The sequence below is a fragment of the Phyllostomus discolor genome, chromosome 8 (genome assembly GCF_004126475.2).
Source record: "Phyllostomus discolor isolate MPI-MPIP mPhyDis1 chromosome 8, mPhyDis1.pri.v3, whole genome shotgun sequence".
Taxonomy (NCBI): domain Eukaryota; kingdom Metazoa; phylum Chordata; class Mammalia; order Chiroptera; family Phyllostomidae; genus Phyllostomus; species Phyllostomus discolor.
In genome coordinates this window covers 224,570-246,076 of record NC_040910.2, presented here as the reverse complement: position 1 = coordinate 246,076, position 21,507 = coordinate 224,570, and the positions used below count along the sequence as shown (strand labels likewise).

Sequence of the window (21,507 nt, the reverse complement as noted above, 5' to 3'; positions counted from 1 at the left end):
GTGACCCCAACGAGAGAGGGGGTCACCTCTTCCAATCTCTGGCTGCAAGCCCCCACAAGGCACCAGAGGGGCAGCCAGACAAGGGCCCACCTCTGGACAGAGCTGCTGGAACAGGGCTCTGGGCCTGAGCAATGAGCCACAGGTTGCCCAGGGCCTTTCCACACTTTCTGGGGAGACCGAGTCGCAAGTGGCACAGGCCCCCGGGGTGAAGGTGGGGGTGGCTCTGGGAAGGCCTCCTTTGCTCCAGCCTGGGACTTCCTGGGCAACACGGGAGACCTGAGTCATGCTGATGCCAGCCCCTAGATTCCCGTCCATGTGTTCATAGTATTGGGTCCATTTTATTCTGTCTTCACTTATGGAATCCGAAGGCAATGCTTTTGAAACTGAATATTTTCATTGAAAACAGGTCATATGGTCTGCTCAGTGGAAACTCAGACAGGCCAAGTGCAATCACCAGAACAAAAGATCACGTACATGTCTCCGTAGAGTCAACCTGAGCAGGTGCGCAGGATACCTAAAATGCAAAGGCACACTACAAAACAGGTGCAGGGAAAGCCTGCTCCTGCTTCTCACTGATGTTTTTATGTAGTACTGGTTTTTGGTGTGGCAAGTGTTATTATTTTAGTAATATAAGAACAACAAAATAACAATAACGTTCAATACATTTATTTACTAAGTCACTTTGAAGTTGATTTATGTAAGATAATTTCACACATAAAATGTTTAATTAAAAAGTGTGGTTTACAATGTACTTGTCGCTACAAAAAGAATCTTATTTACAAGTTCTTGTAAGTAAATGTAAGTTAAAAAAATTCATTACGCACTACTAATATAATGAAAATGCATTTCTTAAGAGCAGCTCAAGCATCCAGTGAAATCTTAAGAGATGAACCAACATTTTTTTCATTCATACTCAGAAAATCTAATGTGCTTACTTGCTTGTTGAGTCTTTGCAAGTCTGATCTTTTCAGCTTTGGTGATTAACTACAGAGAAAGAAATCAGAAATTAGAATGTATTGTGTACCTAAAAACAAAAAGATAATTATGACTAGAAAAATTATACAACTATCAGCTAGAATAAATTTTTTTTCAAAAGACAGAGAGGAAGACAAATAAGACAGTAAGGCTTAGGTCAAATCAACGACAGAAACAACTGTCAAGATTATGACTTTCTAAGTAGAACAGGTGTTAAATCTTCAAATTAGCTAAAACTCTCCTATTTTAATGCCAGATCACTAACAATTTTTCAGTTAAGAACAGCCACACTCCATGCAGGCAATTTTTGTTACCTGCTAGGAGGGCTCAAGACCCACACCTGTTTGCTGCTGCCTGTTGCCCTGGGTCTGTGTGGTGACCCCCACAGACACTCCCTACAGGCTGTGCGGTCAGTGGGCACACTGGGCTTGAAGACTCCCACGCTACTGCAATGAGACGGCATGTCTCAGGCTGACTGCTATCCAAAGGTCTGCTTACAAATTTAAACATGAAAATATCCCAAATACAATCTGCTACTCAGAGTACTTATTCGATATTTATTACACCAGAACACAAACACGAATATTTTCAAAGGTGGCATGAAATTATGTGGAATGAATAAGACCAATAAAAATGTCTAAATAATCTAGAAACATTTTACATGTTTTATTTGGCTTTGGAAAAAATGAAAATCTCATTCTCATAAAAATACAGATTCTAATGAGCCACCACTAACACAGGTTCTTTCAAGTGTTTGGTGACATGTGGCTACTGGCAGGAAGTCACTGTTAGGTTACACTAAAGGTCTGTTCCCCAGTGAAGCGAGTCAAGATGTAAAAGCTGTCACATCCACATGTTCTTCATGAATTTTATGAATTCTGCTGTTACCTGCTGAATATCTGACATCAGTAACTTATAGAAAACCACCATTTGACAACAACAACAAAAATTCAAATATTCTTTCCTTCACTCAGCTATGGACCAGGTTGGGCTGTCATGCCAGGAAAGCATCTCTGTCTCCCTGTGGGCTGCTAACCTCCTCAGAGTAATGCACCTCCCCTTACTAAGGTGCCTGCTCCCCGCTCTCCAGCTTCAGCCCCTCGCCGTCACCCTCCCGTCATGGCCTCTGCACCTCCCGTGGCCTCCCTGGAGAGCTGAGCCCGAGTGCTCTGGCTGCTATCTCCCTCTCCTGAGGTCCCAGAAAAACCCAGCTGATGAGTAGCTACCATGCAGAACCTCGTGGAATTTTCTGCACAACACTGTCACCACCTGACTATGCTGTCCTTCACTGCTGTATCCTCAGTGAGTGCTAACCACAATGGACACTCACAAATATTAACTAGCCCTGGCTGGTGTGGTTCAGTGGGTTGGGCATCGTCCCGAAAACCGAAAGGTTTCCAGTTCAATTCCCCATCAGGGCACGTGCCTGGGTTGCAGGCCAGGCCCCGGGTTGGGGACATGCAAGAGGTAGCTGATCAATGTTTCTCTCTTTCTCTCTCCTTCTCTACAAAAGTAATAAATAAAATTTAAATGAATATTCACCAAATGAGCCAACAGAAAAGTCAGATGACAAGCTAACCGTGGTCCACCCTCTCCTCTGAAAAGCCTGGCAGTATCTGCTTCCTATGGCTCCTGTATTTTTCACTTCGCCACACAGGAGCCACCTGGCTGCTCTGAGGACAAGCCTGCAGGTGCAACAGGTAAGTGGGGTTGGTAGGACCCCATGATTCAGTGACAGAGCTTCTCATGGTGCTTCAACCCAATTTATAAAACTCCCAGTGTTTATTTCCTTGCCTCAAATTTACAAGAATGGGCCCTGGCTGGTATGGCTCAGTGGAGTGAGCATGTGTCTATGAACCAAAGGGTCGCCAGTTCAACTCCCAGTCAGGGCACATGCCTAGGTTGCAGGCCAGGTCCCCATGGGGGCACGTGAGAGGCAACCACACATTGATGTTTCTCTCCCTTTCTCCTTCCCTTCCACTCTCTCTAAAAATAAACAAATAAAATCTTTTTAAAAATTTACAAAAATGGGATCTTTCTGAAAAAACAAAATTACTAATTTTACAAATATAAAATTTAAATAAAATTACACACCAATTAAAGGTGAAGTATTATTTAACAGAGTGATTCCATTTCATTTTGGTGCTAAATTCTGGATTAATGACTTTAACATTTAAATAATCTCCAGCAGGCTTTCAAATGAACTGCTCACAGGCCTGAAAGGGTGCTTAGGAAGGAAGGAGGTCTAGCTTTTGAGCAAATGTCTGCATTCAGGGAAACAGAATTAACAAAGACCGGTAGGAAACCTCCCCCCAAATCACCTTAAATTTCAATGAATGCAGGTGATGCAAAGCTGATGAAAAACACCTTATTTTTAAGTTTAAGGAAAAAATAATTTTATAAATACAAATCCAAACTAATAAACCTAGAATACAGAAAGTGTGACTTTTTAAGTGCTAACCAACGAGAAAAGGATGTACATCTTTATAGGTTTACCTGACTATAATAATTTACATTTAAAAATTTTGATAATAGTTATTTAGCTATTACGTGCCCTGTTTTGGTCTAAGCACTTTAAAATGCACTAGCTTTTACACGCATTACAATCTGTTTTAAAATAATAAACTTGACAGTTCATTAGAAACCATGATTTAATAAATCACTCATTGTCATTTAAAGTAAAATGATTGAAAGAGAAGCTTGCTTTACATTATTTAATGTATTTAAACTTGTTTACATCACCTATTGACTATTCTAGAAAAAAGTAACAAAGCTTATCGCTGATGTAGGGAACATCATGCATAAAGTTGCTCAATCTTATCTCTGAAAGCTCACATCCTTAAAAGCCACACTCTAAATACATTGTATCTTTGCCCTTAAGACAATGTTTAAAGAATCATTTACCACCCAACAGAAAACACAGCGGCCAGAAATCAGGACTGCTTTAAGTTATATCACTCATTTAAAAAAGGAAGGAGAAATAGGAAACTCTAAATTAAATCACACACTTGTGGGAAAATAATTCTAATTTCATGTATTTCAAAATCTAGAGAATAAGAATTCCCTCTCAATTTAACATACAGGATATACCATGTAAACATCTGTTGTGTACAGCAAAACCAAGGTTATTTTAGGAGCACACATCACTTTCAGAAGTCTGTCAGCCTCCAAAAACAGTTAAGGCTACAAAACAAAACCAAACCAAACACACACACACACACACACACACACAACCCCTAAATGAAAACAAAATGAGAGTAACTGATTACCTTCTCAGTGCCTCTTTTCTTTTCCCGAGGCTGGTTCAGTTTTGCCTGTCTGTCTACCAAGATCTTCTGCCAATACCTCTGTTCATGATCCCCTTAAAAACAAACAGTAACATTGATCACTGAACAGAAGGGCACATATGAGGAAGCATATTCAAGGCATTACACTCTCAAAAGAAATGGAATAGTTGTCAGATTGTATTTCATGCTACTTTATGCATTTAAAAGTACCAAAAAAATACTAATTTCATTAGCCAAACTCAGAAAATATAATACAAGCACCTCACAAAACAATTGTTAAAAAGGAAGATTCCATGAAGTTTTACCAGAAAGAATCTCGAGTTTCCAGCAGTATTTCTTTTTAATTTCTGCATGTGCATCTATTACTGCTTGTGCATCCTCAGGGGATTTGAATCTCACGTGACATTCTGTGTCTCCTTCCAGCAAATCGACGTAAACCACCTCTGAAACTGCTGCCAAGGTGTCCTGCCGCAGAGGTTAGAAAGGTGAAATGTAAATGAAAAAGTTTCCTAAGGATGCTAAAGTTTTTATCACGGTTATGTTAGAATGTGTTATGCCACCTGAAGCTTAAAATGACGAGTATCCTACATCAATATCTTTTCTAAAATATAAGCATATGCTCTTAAAAATTGACATGGACATACTTGAGAACCAATTTGACATCTCCTCTAGTCATGACTTTAACTCAACCACATCCTTAAAAACCTCACTACAATGAAAACGTTGCATAAGGACTACAGGTTCGTAGAGCAGAATGAACAAAAACCTCCCTTCCACCCCCACGTCAACAAGAGGGGTGCCAAGTCTGGGTGTAGTGAGAGTAAGAAACAGAACCAAAAACAAAATAAAAAACCTTACAATGGATTGTGGTGGAAGGTGTGTTTCTCCTCACCTATAACTTAAATCAAAATAGCTTATGACTTAAAATACACATGACAACATTCAACTTTTTATAGCAATTCATGCAAAACAAAAAGTTCCAGTGAATTTAGAATTCGAGGTTCCTGAGTGGGCCTTTAAAAACACAGCTCAAAAACCCTTCGTTTTTGGTGGAACACCTAAGCAGCCTCCAAAACTAGCTGCAGTCCCACAAGAGTGGAAGTCCTCCCCCCTCCGAGGCCTGCTGTGCGGGCCAATTAACAGCATTCCTGCATTCGGAATCATCCCTTCACGGCAGGTTCTACAGTAAATACAATGTAATTATGCAGGAATGTTACACTAATTCCTCATTTATCAAAATCAATTCATAAAGCTAAAGAAGTCACTGAAGATATCCACCCCCCCAGAAAGGAAAGGTAACCATTTCATACCCTTTACCTTTGTCCCAAAATTTCAAGCCATGACTCATTTAGATTGATTTTAGAGTTGGGGTTTTAAAGTCTGAATTACAGACAGCACTGAGAAACAGAGAAATCTTACTTCGTCAAAGAATGAGAGAAGTTAGTAACTGATAATGAACGGTATGTATGTAAACACCTGTGAGTCTGCAGCAGCCAGGGACTAAGTCTTAACATTTACCATTCTGCCTGTCACAATGGAGGCGCTTAATAAATGTTTGCCAATTCAATGAGAGAGAGAGAAAACAAATATAATTGTCAGTCTTTCCCATTTCTTTACCTAGTTGATAGTACTAAATTTACACAAAAGGTTGAGTTGATAAAATCTGGCCATTCATTGGTAGTATAGCCAGGTAATTGATTTATGTAATTTATTAGAGCACCACCATTCCAGATAGTTACGGAATATGCATTACAATGTCAGCGTAATCTCTGGGCTGCAAAACCCCCCCAGAAAGACAATTAGCCTGGAATCCCACTGGGCAAGTCACCAGCAGTCAGCACCCTCACAGCTCAGTTTTGTTTCACACAGTGTAAGTAGCTATGAACGTGATTAATAGTTATTTTATGATTGATGATCATAAATGAAGAATTTGTAATTGACATAAATCTGTCAGTCATTTCAAGTAACAAACGTTGAATAGTTTTTCTATTAACTCTTCTGCAATCTAACCAACTGCAGCAGCATTTACATCCTCAAGTTGATCCCACCTATGTGAACTTCGACACTGCCACAATGCACTGCAAGCTGGTAATATCAATTTGGAACAGACCAAACCCCTCATCAGTATTACAAGGAGACTCTAAACTCGCGAATTAGTGACAGCAACAGAATTTTAGGAGAGGGTTTCAGAGAAAGGGTGCGGATTACAGTGAGCAACTGAATGGTTATGCAAGTTAAAGTGTGACTAGTGTAAGGACGAAAATCAAAACATACTACAACTTGTCTCGGCTATGTTGAACACCTTCTCACCTAACTGGGTGACAGTCTAAGGGTAAATAAAATACTGCACTGCCTCACAAAAGAATACATCAGTAAGAAAGGAATATTGCTGTACTAGTGTTCAAAAAGCCGTTAGATGAATTACATGAAGTGGAAAAAAAAAGATTGTTGAACAGTACTTGCAATGTAAATTATGGAGAACTCTGGATATAGTTGAACATGCACATAAAACTCGTAGTTTTTTTCAAAATACTTGACACTTTTCTGTAATTGCTTCAAATTTTTTAAACAATGAGCATGGATTGAAAATACCAAAAAAGATTTAACATAAAATTTTAAAAAGGCTTTTTTCCCTCCAAAACAAAAAAACTGCAATTCCCAACAGGATTCATCAAAGACAAAAACACTAAATATAAGCGAAGAAAAAACATATACCTATTATCTCTTTTACTCCAAAATAATTTTGACTTTTATGGGGTGAAAAAACTTTCAGGAGTGTACTGAAAGCTAAGAATGCTACTGAAAACAAAAAGGATCCAGTTTGCTTCAAAACCTGACACAAGCAGATAATTACCATTTTAAATTAATTTCAGACCAAGTCTAATGTTGATTAAATATTCTAAAAATGTTGGCACTGAGTATTTTTCTAAAATCTATTTCTCTGAAAACAAAAGAATAGTCCCCTAAAAATGGGATACTGGGAAAGCATTTTAGTGCATCCCCTCCTCCAGTTAACAAACTGACTACAGCCCGGTCTCCGTCGCACAGCCGCCGTCCTTAGGGGCGCCCGTTAACTCACAGAAACCGCAACTTCCCTGTGGAAGGGCGCTCGTGCTCACAGCAAATGTGACCCAGCCAGGAACTCGGTCTTTCGATTCTGCTTCAAGTAGAATGTAAGAGTCGCGGTGGACTCAAACCCCACAAGCACCAGAGGAACAAATCCTACTGCGACGTGTTTTCCACATTCCAAACCAACGCTCACAGGGGAGCCACGCACCCTGGGCCTCTGGACCTTACCCTGACTTGCTTCCTGCCCGGCAGAGGCTCGGTGCTAACGACCTTCACAATCACCCCGCTCACAAACTGCGGCCCCGCCGGGGGGAGCTTCGGGGAACAGCAGTCCTCGGCTGCCGCTGATGGGGTAGAAAAAGGCCAGAAATAACCTACACTTAATCATCTAACACTTAGGGTGTCTCTTGAGAATAACATCACCGCTTCTTTGGTTGCTTTAAATAATTAATTTACTTAATTTAAAACTTATTTATGTAATTAACTTATGCTGTAAGTCACTGGGGTTCAGAACAAGCCCCCCCCCCACCACAAAGTCACACAGCTTGTTGTTGATACCATAAAATGAAATACAAAAACTATTATACCTGTAAATGCAAACTGTTACTTTTAGAAGAAAACACTTGTAAAATTAAAAAAAAAAAAGTACCCTCTCCCTGAACCGAATAACAAAAAGTACTTAACAGAGAAATGCACAGGCATGGAATAATATAGAATATTCAATATGATAATTCAGATGTGAAAATTTAAATATATCCTAATATTAAAGATTTCACAAGAATCTTGTTTTGATTTGTTTCTGCTTGTGGGTAATACTGTGGAATGAAATTACAAGTGAGAAATTATAACCTTTGTCTATAGAAACTTAATTCATAAACTACGAACTTGTTATTAAGTCTGATTTATGAAAACTAGGGAAAATTTAAATAGCTGCTTGGAAAAGATACTGGTTTAAGAGAGCCCTTCAAATGTTCTTATATCAAGAATAAGTCACAGTTCTGGACAACTTGCCAATCAGTAATTTTTCTAATGACTACTGACTGCACACCTAAGTTTTTAAAAATTAAAGTTTATCCTACAATAACTCAGAAATAGTATTTTAGTATATAATACAATGCATATGTTACAAAAACTATCATATTGTTTACATTTTTCATTTTTTCCTCCATGGTCTATTTCCATTCCTGATTCCAATTTTATTTGGGATATTGTTTTTTTCAAAGAAGCCATACTGGCTTTCTGCAGTGCCAAATATTCTTTTTTCAAATCCATCCACTCAGTCCTGTAATGAAAAAAAAAATGTACATTAGAAATAATGAATGATTAAATATGTACACTCACTTAAAACACTCAAGTTATTTCCATAGCTCTAAATCCATCCAGCAAGCAAGCATAGGGAAGTTGCCCTCTTGCCCCAACATTCAGATTAAATGTTTTTCATTTGTCAATTCAAGTCTTGAGCATACTTCAATTTTAAACTCTTGGAAATAAAAGTTTTAAGTTAATTAACTGGTAACCTGTACTACAACAGTCATTTCTCAGGGGGAAAAAAATGAGAGATTAAAATTTAAAGATTACTTGTTAAACTGCTTCCAATTTCAGAGATAACATTCCTTAGTATTTACTAGAACGAAAAGGAATTCCTAAGGAAAAAACACCCCCTGGAAGCAACTTATTTACATGCATTTAACATGTAGATGCTTCTTCCAGCAGCTTGAGCCCCTCCAGACAGAAACACAATGGCCCTCCGGGCTCCTCTGAGCCCTTATTGTTAACCCTAATCTCTGCCATCAAACAAGCAGATAGGAGAGGTTTTTAAAAAGGAGGAGATCTTGTGGTAATGGTTTTAGCTGTTAACATTGACATCTGTATACTTCAAATAAAAAAAAAAAGTTCCAGACCCACCCAGGATCATCCCATCCCAGAGAGCTGAGACATTAGAATATCAAAAGGCTCTTAATGATTCTCAAAGATAAAAAGGCAAAAGGAATTCAGAGTTAAGGATCCTATAAATACAGGAGCCTGAAGGCCTTGCCTTTTAACCTTCCCGAGGAGGACAAGACTGTGCGGAGGTTCTAGTCCAGGAAGACTAAAAGCTTTCTCCCAGAAGGTATGCCTGCCGCTCTCTCCTCCTCGCCTCTCACCCTCGAGTCCAGGGGCTCCCTTTGACTTTAACATGGAAGTGCTTTCTGTGACCTAAGTAGTAAGTGCTTCCATGTTTTAGTAGAAGTGAGTTCCAATTACTGCTCTGGATGCAGCATGGTAACCGCACCCACTTCCAGAGGCCACGGGGACCCCCTTTGCTCTAACATGGGAGTGCCTGCTGTGTGCAACAAAAGTAAGTGCTTCCATGTTTCAGTGGAGGTGTCTCCAAACCCACACTTTTGGACCCAATTTTATTTTGTGAACTTACTTTACAGGTTAAAGGAAGATAAGGACTGCAAGATTTCCCAAGACTAGGCTCCCCACCACTTAAACGTGGATGTACTTGCTTTGGAACTAAACAAGTAAGTGCTTCCATGTTTTAGTGATGGTAAGTCTTGCTTTGCATTTTCTCAACCCCGACCTGCCACCTGTGGTGCATTTCAGTGAAGCCCTAAGTCGGTTAAGAACACCCACTACTTTAACATGGAGGCATTTGCTTGGCAGACAGAAATAAGTGCTTCCATGTTTTAGCGTGGTTGTTGCTTTTTGACCCTCCATCGTGTCCTGCTGTGCGCAGACCTGGGCTGAGGCCGTCACTGTTGCTAATATGCAACTCTGTTACCACAAACTGGAATTGCACTTTAGCAATGGTGACGGCCTGGGCTGACTGCCGACTGTGCCACCCACTTACTTGGATAGTACACGCAGGGGAATAACCTCTTCTCCCATTCTGTGCCTCTCCTTGTGTTTTTTCTTATGCTTCCTTTTAGCTTTTAAGAGCAATCCCTCTTTTACATCTCCTGTCTCCTTTTCCTCTTCAGTGGAGACTTCTAAATCTACAAAATAAAGATGGGGAAATTGAGACAACTGTAATAGAAAAATTAAGACAAACCAAATAGTTGTTCTTTTGAGTCCTAACCTTAGTTATAAACAAAGCCATACCTTTGTTTTCTTTAGATATTTCTGAGGCTTTTTCCAGGCTGTCTTTCTGGTCCACTTTCTTGACTTTGGATTTGGGAGTTGGGCAGCCTGCATCCTCAGAGCTACTTCGTTTCCTCTTCCCTGTTGGGACCAAAGGTAAGCTGGTCCCTTCAGCTTTAACCCGCTTTTTTTTCTTCTTTGAGGGTGGCTTTTGGGGTTCAGTACTCTCCCCTTCAGAGCCCTCTGACGTGGTCCTGGGTCTCTTCCCTTTGCCGGCACTGCTCGTCTTCCCTGTGTCCGCATTTGCCTCTTGGGTCTGCGCACGGTCTTCCTTCTTCACCCTGCCTTTTTTCTTTTTCTTCTTCTTCTTCTCTTCTGTAACAACACTAACATTAGTGTTTACTACTGCAACTACATCCACTTAAATATTTTTAGTTAAATGTCTTAACTCACCAGCTACTCTAAGGGCAGGAATGGGCTTATTTTTCACGGTTTTGGGGAATATCCCAGGTTTCCTTGGTGCTTCTTCTGGTGGGTTGTTAAGAAACTGAAATAAAACCAGCAAAATTTTGCTGCCATTTCAACACTTGCTAATTTTCTTGGCTTATTTTCTTTTTAGATTCTGGACCTACCTCAATAGCTTTTGTTGCTTGTTCTTTTGTCTCAAATTCCACAAATGCAAACCCCTTTGGATCTCCAGTAGACTTGTAGTGTGGTATACTTATGTAAACAACATTGCCACATTTCCCAAACACTCTTTCAATCCAGCTGTGGTTGACATTTTTGGGAAGTAACTCCTAAGATAAATTAGAAGCAAGGATTCTTCAACTTCTTGGTCAATGAACTTTTTACCTGGGTTGAAATGGTGTGCTCTGCCTGGCGGCTGTGAGGTCCTGGGGAAAGGCAGGCTTACCACATACACGGTCCGCTCATCCTCATCCTGGGGCCTCTCACCCAGAGGCTTCTTTCTCCTCACCCGGGTGCCTTCCAAGTCCAGCTGCGAAGGCGTGCACAAAGTTAGTAATCCAATGTAATTATGTGAGGTAAAGACTGTGATGTAAGAGGAATTCTTACCTCTACAACTGCTGAACTTCTCAGTGCTCTGGCTATTAATTTTTCATCCGTGGTCAATTTTTTCATTTTGTTAAAAGACACCAGAAGGGATATGTCAACATCTAATGAAAATGTAAAAAAGTGAATATAGTTTAAATCTCCTGTAGTCACAGCTAGAAAGCTTAACATTTCCCACCTTTTAAAGCTAATAAAGGGTTTAGAATTTGTATTATAAAACCGCCTTGTCTTGAATTTCACTCCTAAGCACAGGACATGTCTCTAATGTTCATTCACATCTGAAAAATATACATGGTAAATGAAATTTCTAAAATTTGTCTTTAGAAGGATTTTGGAATAACTGCTTTGGTCTGAACTTCTATTAAGCTCTTAATGATGAGCTACAGTAGTTTTTAAAATTAATATGTGCACATGTTCTCAACTAAGTAGATATACAATACACTATAATATAGCAGCAATACAGTACATATTAATAGAATTACATACTAATTCAAAAGTAAATAAGTTAGTCAATGGCAGCACCCATGAAACCTAGGCCTTATGTAATTTTTTCTTCTATTGAAGCAAACTTACATCCATCTCTAGATTTTTCTATCTGCTCTCGAAGAAATCTATCCTTGTGAAGATTGGCATCACCAAACCAGAAGTCCACTTGCTTAGTGATGTCTGCAAGCACCTGTTTAACTCGGGACCGCTTCTTTTTCTCTACCTCTTTTTTTTCTGTACTTTCCTCTTCCATTGTCTTTTCTGCGTTTACTCCTTCCATTTCCATTCCTATGAATTAAGAGATTAAATGTAAGTCTGGTAAGAGTGGAAAATTTATTAGATCAGTCCTTAATTGTCTGAAGGGAGAGTAGTCAACTGGATAAACTATTGGCCTGTGTTCCTTTAACCAAATTATCCTAGTATATAAAATGTGTACCACTAAGCTACACTTATAAGTCTTAAGTCAAGGTATAACATTAAGGAACTCAGACATTTCATTCCCACAGACCTCAAAGTTATTCACATTTTTTATATACAACTTCCAATAAAATAATTCTTGATGTTGAATTTTTAGACTGTTCATTTCATTTCAGCTCACTATGCAGAATTTGACAGGTCAGCTGTGGAATCACCTTTCACAGGTGACCATCCCAGACCAGCATTGATTTCTTGGGCACCAATTCCTAGCCCCTCCTCTCAAGCTGTTCTGAGTGGCTCCTTAGCTCCCCGAACCTCTGAAACATACTATACTGGGGTACTATGGCTGCTCCCTCACTTGTTGAAGTCTTTTCTCTACCTTCCTAGGTGCCGAATGGGTGAAATCAGTGGTTTTTGTGTTATTTACTGATGCACCCATCCCCAGTCCCTGGTACACAGGAGTTACTCAAACATTCATTGAATTTTGTCATTTTAATTAAATCTGGAGAGAGACACACAAAATAAATACCTGAGCAAAGCCTTAACATTGGGCCAGGGTCGATGCAAGCCTGCCTGAGGAAAGGTCCAATCCCATGGTTTTCTTGGAAACAGGAGGGTTCAGGCACATGGGGAGAGTTGAATCTGCCTCTGGCCCCTATCAGCTGGTATGCTGACCTTGGGCCCACTTGACCAGATGACGTAACAGTGGAGGGCAAAGGGAGCTGAAACTTACCCATGCTAGGGTGACCTAAGATGCTTTGGCATCTCTGTGGAAGCTGCACATGTCTGTGGCAGGTAAGGGGCAGTAGCTGTGGGTTAAGTGCTGGATTTGGGCAAGTGCTGGGGCAGGCCTCCAGAGTACAGGAAAATGCTGTCCCTACCCCATCTGCTGCCTTCCGTATCCTCCTGTAAAGCTCAGTAAACAGCCCTGGGTGAAGCCTACTTGGGTCTCTGAGTCTCAGCGAGAACCTGTCCCTGCAGCAGATGCTGCGCCCAGTGACAGGGCACAAAGTCCCCTTCAAATCTCCACAGCACGAGAGGACCTTTAGAACAGGCTTCCCCTGATCAGCCCAGTGTGCACTTTTAAAATAGACCTGTAAGGGAGTATTTATTTAAACGATGCTAGCCTAACACAAAATGTAGCTGCAGATGAGAACTAGTCTCAGAAAACAAGCAGGTGTCTTCAGTGCAGCAGCCACACCCTTTACCCGATACTCTCACCTGAGCCCACCCAAGGGGCTCCCTCCCACCGCTCTGGAGAGCCTGAAGACCAGCAGTTCCACCGTCCGACCTCTCAGCAGTGTCTGAGGTGAGAACTCCACTTTCTTCGTGGGGCTTCCAGGAGATTTTTCCTCCCCGACCTCCTTTTCTGGACCACCACCCCCGCCCTGCCTTTCACCTGCTCTGCCCACTCCACTGTGACGCTGCCTAGCACTGGCCTCAGTCCTGGCTCTCTTCAGACCCACACACATCCTTTCAGAAGGTCCCAGTTTAAGCTGCTTGGCTCTAGACTGATGGTTCACAAATCTAATTCTCCAGCCCTGACTTCTCCCCTTAGTTCCCCATTCCAATATTCAACCATCTATATGACATCTCTACTTGTTTATCTGAACTATATCTCATTTAAAATGAGAAAAAATTAAACTCTAAAATTTTAACAAACTTATTTTTTGCCTAGTTTTCCACACCGCAAAATACCAATTACAGAACTGCAGAGAGGGCAATCCCAATTCTTCCTCCCCCTCCCCGCCCCGGAGGCAATCAATCAGCAACACAACCACCTGGTCCAAGGCCCCACGGTCCCTGTGGGCACTTCAAACTTCAGCCAGCTTCAGCTGGCTTTCCACCAGCATCCAGTCACCAGACCACACGCATTTCAGTATGTATGAGAGCCTGTCAACCTCTTGCACAAAATCCTCCAAAGATTTCTTACCACAGTCACAATAAAGTCCCAAGTCCTGCTCCTCTGGCGGGGGATGTCTCACTGACTCTTCCCTCACAATCCTCTACAGCAGCTCACTGCAACCAGGACCCACCACCTTTGTTCCTTCAACAGGCGAAGGCCCTTCTCACCTCAGAGCCTTTCCATCCTTAGCCATAACTTGCTACTTCATTCCAGTCCCTGCAAGGGTCCCTTGCTCAAAGGCTTTCTCTTGATTCGAACTAAGGTGTTCGCTCCCTGCTAACTGTACCCCCAACGCACCCCCAGCCCCACTCTCATTCTGTCTGCTCTTATCACCACCTGGAATTAGGGTTTTGTCTGTCTGCCCACAGAATGTACACACCATGAGGGCAGGGGCAGCTTGGTCACAGCCTCTACATCTGTTGAGTAATTGACTCATGTAGTTTAAAGGGTCTTATGAACTGTGAAGTGTTAAGCATTTCAAGTTCTTTTGTAAGGGGGTGGGATTATAAATAAAATTCAAATGTATACTATGATTATCAGTATAACAGGATCCACTGCTAACTTTCCTTTCTGAAAAAACTAGAAATTACAGAGGGCAGACTACCAGCTCTCCAATGCTCTGCTGGTCAAAGCCAGCATTTGACGACGCAGCGACAGCTGCACACGAGCCACGGTTCTCCAGGAGACCAGTTTTCCATCATCCTCATATCTCAGCCCAGAGAATGTCCTTCACTGCTTCTCCCAAGAATTACTTTGGTGGCTCGGAAAATTAGGTCAGAAACTCTCGCCTGGGTGCATAATACATGCCTGCAATTGCGACTTAAAAACTATTCTCTGTAGATAAACAAAATATACCTTCGTTTTAGAGGAAGTTATGGGTTAAACAGAAGGCAGCAAGACCCGGTACAATTCAGCTCCTCTGCACAGTGACCGAGGAGGACAGGAAGCTGTCCAGTCGGCTTTCTCAGTGTCCGGTGATAACACACAGCTGGGTAGCCACCCCAGTCATTCCAAATGATTGTTTTTCCCACCCAGGCTTGTTGTTCTCACCATCCTCATCTTATTTAAGGATCCATATTCCCCTGAGCTAATCAATCAAGCTATTTACTTAGCTGCATGGATTTTTAGCAAGTTACCTCATCTCTCTGTGGACTTTACATAATATGGATAAAAATTATACCTACACAATAGGACTTTGTGAAGATTAATCAAAATAATGTACACAAAACATTTGAAATTGCTACTATATAGCACACACTTAATAATACGTAACCATTATCACTTATCGTATGCCAAATCTGTCCCCAAATCCTAGCAATTCGATGTCCAGAAAGGCTCTTATCTCCATCTGGTGTTCTCCACAACTACTGTCACTATAACATGGGGACAGTTTATAAACTGTCGTAACAGTCATCCATTCTTCCCAGAAGCTGTGTAACTAAAACATCTGATTTTGTGACTGATGCTAAAACTCAGTAGAAGTTTCTTAGCACCATTGTGTAACAGAGCACATTTTTCAAAAACTTAAATGAACCAGTGACACCTAACTGGCTTCTACAGAGAAGTTTTAAACAAGGCATAAGAGTTACTGTGTAACAAACAACCAGTTTACACACATTGTTTTAAATCCTCACAACCCCAGGAGGTGGTTTTTTCCAATTTCTTTTTACAGAGGCTCAAAGGTTCAGCGAGGTGGGCAAAGCTCAGTGAGCTCAGGCGACAGGACCCCACATCGCCTCCTGTCCCCAGGCATCCATTCTGTGTTCTGACTCGGGACCTCTTAACCTGAGTACATGGAATTTGAGGTGGGTCTCAGGAATTCCTGTGAAGCTCATGAAACTGTTAAACGATACATTTCAATGGTAAGGTAAAATTATGAGTCTTGTACAAAGAGATTTTCCAGTAATTAATCAGGGAAATAGTAGTTTCAAAAACCAAAGGCAAATTAAAAAATCAGACACACACAAATATTGAGTTGGCCGAAAAGTCCATAGCGTTTTTTCCATACGATGGCTCTAATAGTGACTAGTCACCTTTAACTTCTTTCAAAACATTTTTGTTAAGACTGTATTGACAGTCATATCAGCGTGCATTAAAAAAACTTATCAAAATTGAATTTTTGTGTAGCCATTTTAATACTGAAGATTGAAGAAAATACACAGTATTTTCGGCATATTATGCTTTATTTCACGACAGGTAAAAACACAATTGAAATGCAAAAAAATGATTCCTGCGGTGTATGGAGAAGGTGCTGTGTGACTGACCAAAAGCGTCAGAAGTGGTTTGTGAAGTTTCTTGGTACTGTTGACATTTTGGCCAGATGATCCTTTGCTGTGGGGCTGTCTTACACATTGGAAGGTGTTTAGCAGCACCCTCTGCCCTCTGCCCCCTGGAAGCCAATAGTGGGAGGGAGCCGACATACTCAAATATCCAGCTCAATGAAGTTACTGGTGAAAATGAAAAACGTGTATTTTATGGGAAAAAAACCATCGGGCTTTTTGGCCAACCCAGTATAAGCACCGAGGAAGGCTGAAATAAATTGGTTAATAGATGCAAAACTGGTCAGGGCAACAACTGCAGAATGTATGAGCTGCAAGACCAATTCCAGTGTTACCGTTTTCTGCAAGTTACCCAGTTGCGAAGCAGCCCAACGACTGCGAAGGGCACCGAGCACCTGGAAGACTGCTAGACCAGACACCAGCATTTCCTCTCCTCCGCCACTTCAAAGGCTCACAATCTCTCCTGGCAAGCTCTGTGCACGTGTCTTGACACTTGCACGCATTTCCCCGGGAAAGCCTGTCCGTGGTTCTTAAGGAACATGGTGCGCTCAAAGGGCTGGCAGCCGTGGCGCTGGACGCCCCTGACTGGCCTCTGCTTCGGTGCCGGCCTCGCCGCCTCCACGCCCAGGTATCGACCCTGCAGCGCGCCCCGCCACCCTGCACTCAGCACACCGGGTTCGCGTCCTTACGCAAGGGCTCAAGTCCTGACAAAGAAAGTGACTCAGAGGGAAGCTTCAGGTCCTCATTTCCGACCTCCTCGGGCCACCACAGCTCCAACCACTGACGTAGCCCAACTTCCCCTCCGACTCCCGCCCCAGCCACCCGGTCCCAGGCGGGGACGCGCGGGACACCCGGCCCGCCTCCGCCCCTCAGCGCCGCGCGTGCGCACTGACGAGCTCGCGGGGGCGTGGCGGGGAGACAGACAACGGGATGCGCTGACCTATATCCCCACCTGAGCCGCCTCGGGCCCAGTGGGAACTTACTCCGTTCAGGTCCCAAAACACAGGCCAGAGATGCGTCCTGGAGCCCTTTCCGTCTCCCGAGTCTCACAGTCGTGGTTGCGACCGCGTCATCGGACCCGCGACACCTCAGTAAGCGACAGGGTCTCCCGGACGCCTCAGAAAGACGCTCCGAGGCGTAGCGCCGTCGCTACGTCCCAGGCGTGCGGCTCGGGGGCGGGGCGTCGGAGCTTGAGGCTAAGTTTGATTGGCGGGTGGAGATGGCGGCGCGGGCGGAGCGTCGGGTCGGCTCCTGGGTAGTGACGTGAGGGCCCTTGGCGGGAAAATTGGAAGTGGGTTTGCGCCTCGGATGGGAGACGTGCGCGCGTCCCGGCTTCCCGGGACTGAGGGCGTGGGAGCCGAGGCGGTGTCGCCGACCGGGGGGAAGAGACGGAAGAGGCGACCGCTGAGCGGGCGGTGAGAACGCCGTGCAGGGCGGGTGGTCCCGGGGTGCGGGCCCCGCAGCTGACGCGGGGGCGGGGCCTGGGGCTCCTCATCGCTGGTGATGCAGGGCCCGGCCGGTGACCTGGGGCTGCCCGTTAACCGGGCGTTCACAAGAAGCCATCCGAGTTAGGGATTCGGAAGGAAGACCAAACACGTGTGGCACTTCCCGGGAACAGTGGCCCGGACGTGGCGAGGGCGCCGAGCGTTCCGCGGGGTGTGCTAACAGCCGGTCGAGCGAGCGGGCTGGCGGCCCCGCACTTTGTGGCCGTCCCCTCCCCCTCGGAAAGCACTTCCGTGCGTTTGCCCTGTCTCCTAGCGGTGGGTCGACCCGGGGTCGTTTGCCCGGGCCCAGACGGGGACTTGCTGGGAATGCCCTGACACCTCTCTCTCGCAAGTACCTTCCCCCCGTTAAATGGTAAGGAGGAGGCGTTGGCTCTCTTTTGAATGCAGGAAGTAAGGCTCTTGTGAATATTTCAAAGTCCAATCAGCCTTTGTGTTTGAGGGTTGACCCTTGCCGTCTCGCTTGCCACTTACAGGAGAGTTTTGACCCTTTCAATTTCTTTTAGGTTATAACCCCCACAAGTAAAACCTTTAAGTTAGGAAAACAAGGTATCGTACTGGCAGGTCCTGAACAGCCTCTGGGGCATCCTGATCTGTAGGTTGTGGTGCCCGCGCCTGCTCTCCTGGGCGATGGACGGTGAGTGTCCGGTCCAGCCCCGCCCCACCCCGCACGGTGGGCGCTGGGTGTCAGCCGCGGAGCGGCCGCTGGGGGCGCCAGCACCAGAGTCCTGACTGCTTAGTTTTGAATTCTGAACCTTCCTTGTTCTTTAGGGTCTTCTAAGTTGCATAAGCAACCTAGGCAAGTTGCTTACCTACTATGTACTACAGTTTCCTTATTTTGTAAAATGAACATAAAACAATAGTATCTGCACCTGTAAGGTTGCGAGCATTTGGCCAGTGTCTGGCATATGCTTGCACTAAATAAATGGTAGCTGTTGTTACAGAGACCTGATGGGGGTCCCTGCCACGTGCCTGACACTGTCGGCCATCTCATGGGCATCTGCAGAATGTGCATCCTGCCCGGTGGCTGGGGCCTGGTTGTTCCCGAATTGGCAGTGAATGCCTTGTTTCTCTGGACCTTCCTAACCCTAACCCTTGGCACCAGCACCTGCAGTGGGCTGGAGGGATGCAGGATGTGGGAGCTGTGTTTCTGAAAGGCAGTGTGATGCCTCTCTGGGTCTGCGCCTGGTCCTGCGACCTGTGTCACGGAGCAAGCACTCACGCTGCATCAGCCCACCCCAGAGCAGTCTTTGTAAGTCCCAGGTCAGGCTGTCATCTAGCGAAAATCCTATGGTGGCTTCCTCTTGTCCTTAGAGTCAAAACCACTCGGCATAAGATGGAAGAGCCTCTGAATCCTGTTATTGTTCGCTTTTTCAGTCGCTTGCACTCGATGCCTTAATTGCACTACTCTGAGTCTCCTGATCGTGCCTTGCTGACTTCCACAGGTCTGTATACATACATATTGATTCCTATTTGGAAGTACCGTCCCAGCATCTTCCATGGTTAATGGTATTTGAGCCTATGGCTAGACATTGCGTCCTTCCAGAAGCCTTGTTTGATGAGCTGGGTGTCTCCCTCCCCCATGGTCATTCCTGTCACATTTTATTGTAATTACTGTTCATCGCTGCAATACTGAAAATTTCTTGAGGTTAAGAATAGTGTTTTGTTCACTTTAGCCTGTCAGGTAGTAAGTACTAAGTAAGTGTGTGTAATTTATAAGTAATTTGTAGAGACCTGTTTTATATATATAAATGAGAAATGGAATCCAGAATTACAAATTACAGCTTTATTGAAATGCCCCCAACCCCGCCCTGGTCTTGAGGCCAGGGGCTCAAACCCAAGCCTGTATCAGTGTCACCTGCAGGGCTTGTTGAAACACTGCTGGGCCCTGACCCCACACTTCATGATTTCATAGGTCAAGGGTGGAGCCCAAGAATTTGAATTTCTGACTAGCTACAGGTGATGCTGATGCTGTTGGTCCAGGGGTCTTATCGTTGGAACCAAGGCTTTAGGGAAAAAATAATTTTCTTTGGCATCTTGGCATCTTCACCAGCAGTGATTTTAGATTTCCAGATTTGCCCACAGTGCCAATTTTATCCAGTGACATAGAATAACTGCAGAACTTGCTGCAGCAATACTGAAAATTTGTTTCCTTGCAGAGATTATATGTATGTGGCATGAGATAGTGTGGTATATTGACTTTTAAGATGTAAAAGGAAAAATGTCAGACACAAGGGGGCCCTCTTGTGGTGACAATAGCAATTCACAAAACTTGAAAAATCAAAGCTCTATATAAAGAACCCAACCTAGGGGTAGGGGGACTCGTATTTCTGATACATGTTATGGTACCTGTAGAAATTTTTGCAGACTTCTAATCACTTACTTATTTTACTGTGTTTTCTTACCTGACAAATGAGAGTGCTGTCACTCTCATTGTGTCCCCAGGGGCAGGTAATTGGACAAAACCTGGGTTTACCTTGGTAACTCTCTGACGCCTCTCTCGAGTCAAGAGTTTGTGGGGAAAATTACACTTGATACTTAGTTTTTTCATCAGGCTTGCGTATTCTTTGTCATTTTGCATTTAGGTGTATAAAATAGTTGAATAACCACTGATTATTTTCTGGACCTTTATTGTTTATAACTTCAGAAGAAACAATGGAAAGCCAAGAATTTATTGTAAGTCTTACCTCTATTCTTTTTCTTCCTTCCACATTTTACAAATGTTGCTAGAGTTTCCATATTTAGCAAAAAATCCTGAAGTTTAAAAGCAGGACTCTTGGTTAAATTTGCATATCAGACAAACAGTAAAGAATTGTGGTAAAAGTGTTTGTGTTTCAAACATTGCCCGATAGTTTCAAACTGGCAGCCCTTTCTCTTGTCTACTATGCACATTTGTGTTACAAAGTCCTTTAGAACAATATCTGGGGAAGCTTCAGGGTCAGAAGGTAATTTACTTCTCTTACAGGACTGGTGCACCTTGTCTATCTAGACCTGTGGTCTTAAACTGTTTGGTCTCAAGACCCTTTTCTATTCTTGAAATTATTGAAGACCCCAAAGAATTTTTGATTATGGGGCTTACATCTATTGATGCTTTTTATATTAGAAATAATAAGAGAAATTTTAATAGTACTTATTAAAAATAATAAACTTGTTACATTTCACATAAATTACATTATGTAAAATGGCTATGTTTTCCAAAACAATTGCAGTAATAAACATTGACAAGAGTAGCATTGTTATACATTTTTTGCATATCTATCCCCTTAACAATTGACTTAATTCTCAGATCTGCTTCTGCATCCAATCTGAAATTGAATCTTACTGTGTTGTGCATGAATAACCTATACATAACTCCACTATGCTTTCCCTAAGGAATGAGAGGGGAAAGGCAAGTAACTTCCTGAAATTAGTTTTGACCTCACAGATCCCAGAGAAGTCTTAGGGACCTG

General features: G+C 43.0%; 2 protein-coding genes across 4 annotated transcripts in view; one reads left to right on the top strand and one right to left on the bottom strand.

Annotated features, from left to right (window-relative positions):
* Positions 1-650: 650 nt before the first annotated feature.
* Positions 651-17,709, bottom strand: LARP7 (La ribonucleoprotein 7, transcriptional regulator). 2 transcript variants are annotated; one of them, XM_028520965.2, is made up of 13 exons: positions 17,540-17,709; positions 12,042-12,242; positions 11,472-11,572; positions 11,311-11,394; positions 11,030-11,194; positions 10,851-10,944; positions 10,419-10,772; positions 10,168-10,312; positions 8,480-8,613; positions 7,560-7,675; positions 4,568-4,727; positions 4,245-4,336; positions 651-984 (listed from the first exon to the last, which is right to left on the bottom strand). In XM_028520965.2, exons 2-13 carry the CDS (start codon positions 12,238-12,240, stop codon positions 904-906), a joined length of 1,725 nt encoding a protein of 574 aa, XP_028376766.1. In that variant the 5' UTR covers positions 12,241-12,242; positions 17,540-17,709; the 3' UTR covers positions 651-903. The 2 variants fall into 2 exon arrangements, with proteins under 2 accessions (XP_028376766.1, XP_035887606.1); XM_036031713.1 differs by having other exon boundaries at positions 17,497-17,673.
* Positions 17,710-17,773: 64 nt separating this feature from the next.
* Positions 17,774-21,507, top strand: part of ZGRF1 (zinc finger GRF-type containing 1) — a 51,956-nt gene continuing 48,222 nt past the window's right edge. For both annotated transcript variants that reach the window (XM_036031711.1, XM_036031712.1), the window contains exons 1-2: positions 17,774-17,971; positions 20,644-20,734. In XM_036031711.1, the coding sequence (XP_035887604.1) occupies positions 20,714-20,734 (21 nt within the window). In that variant the 5' untranslated portion in view covers positions 17,774-17,971; positions 20,644-20,713. The remainder of the gene's footprint in view (positions 17,972-20,643; positions 20,735-21,507) is intronic.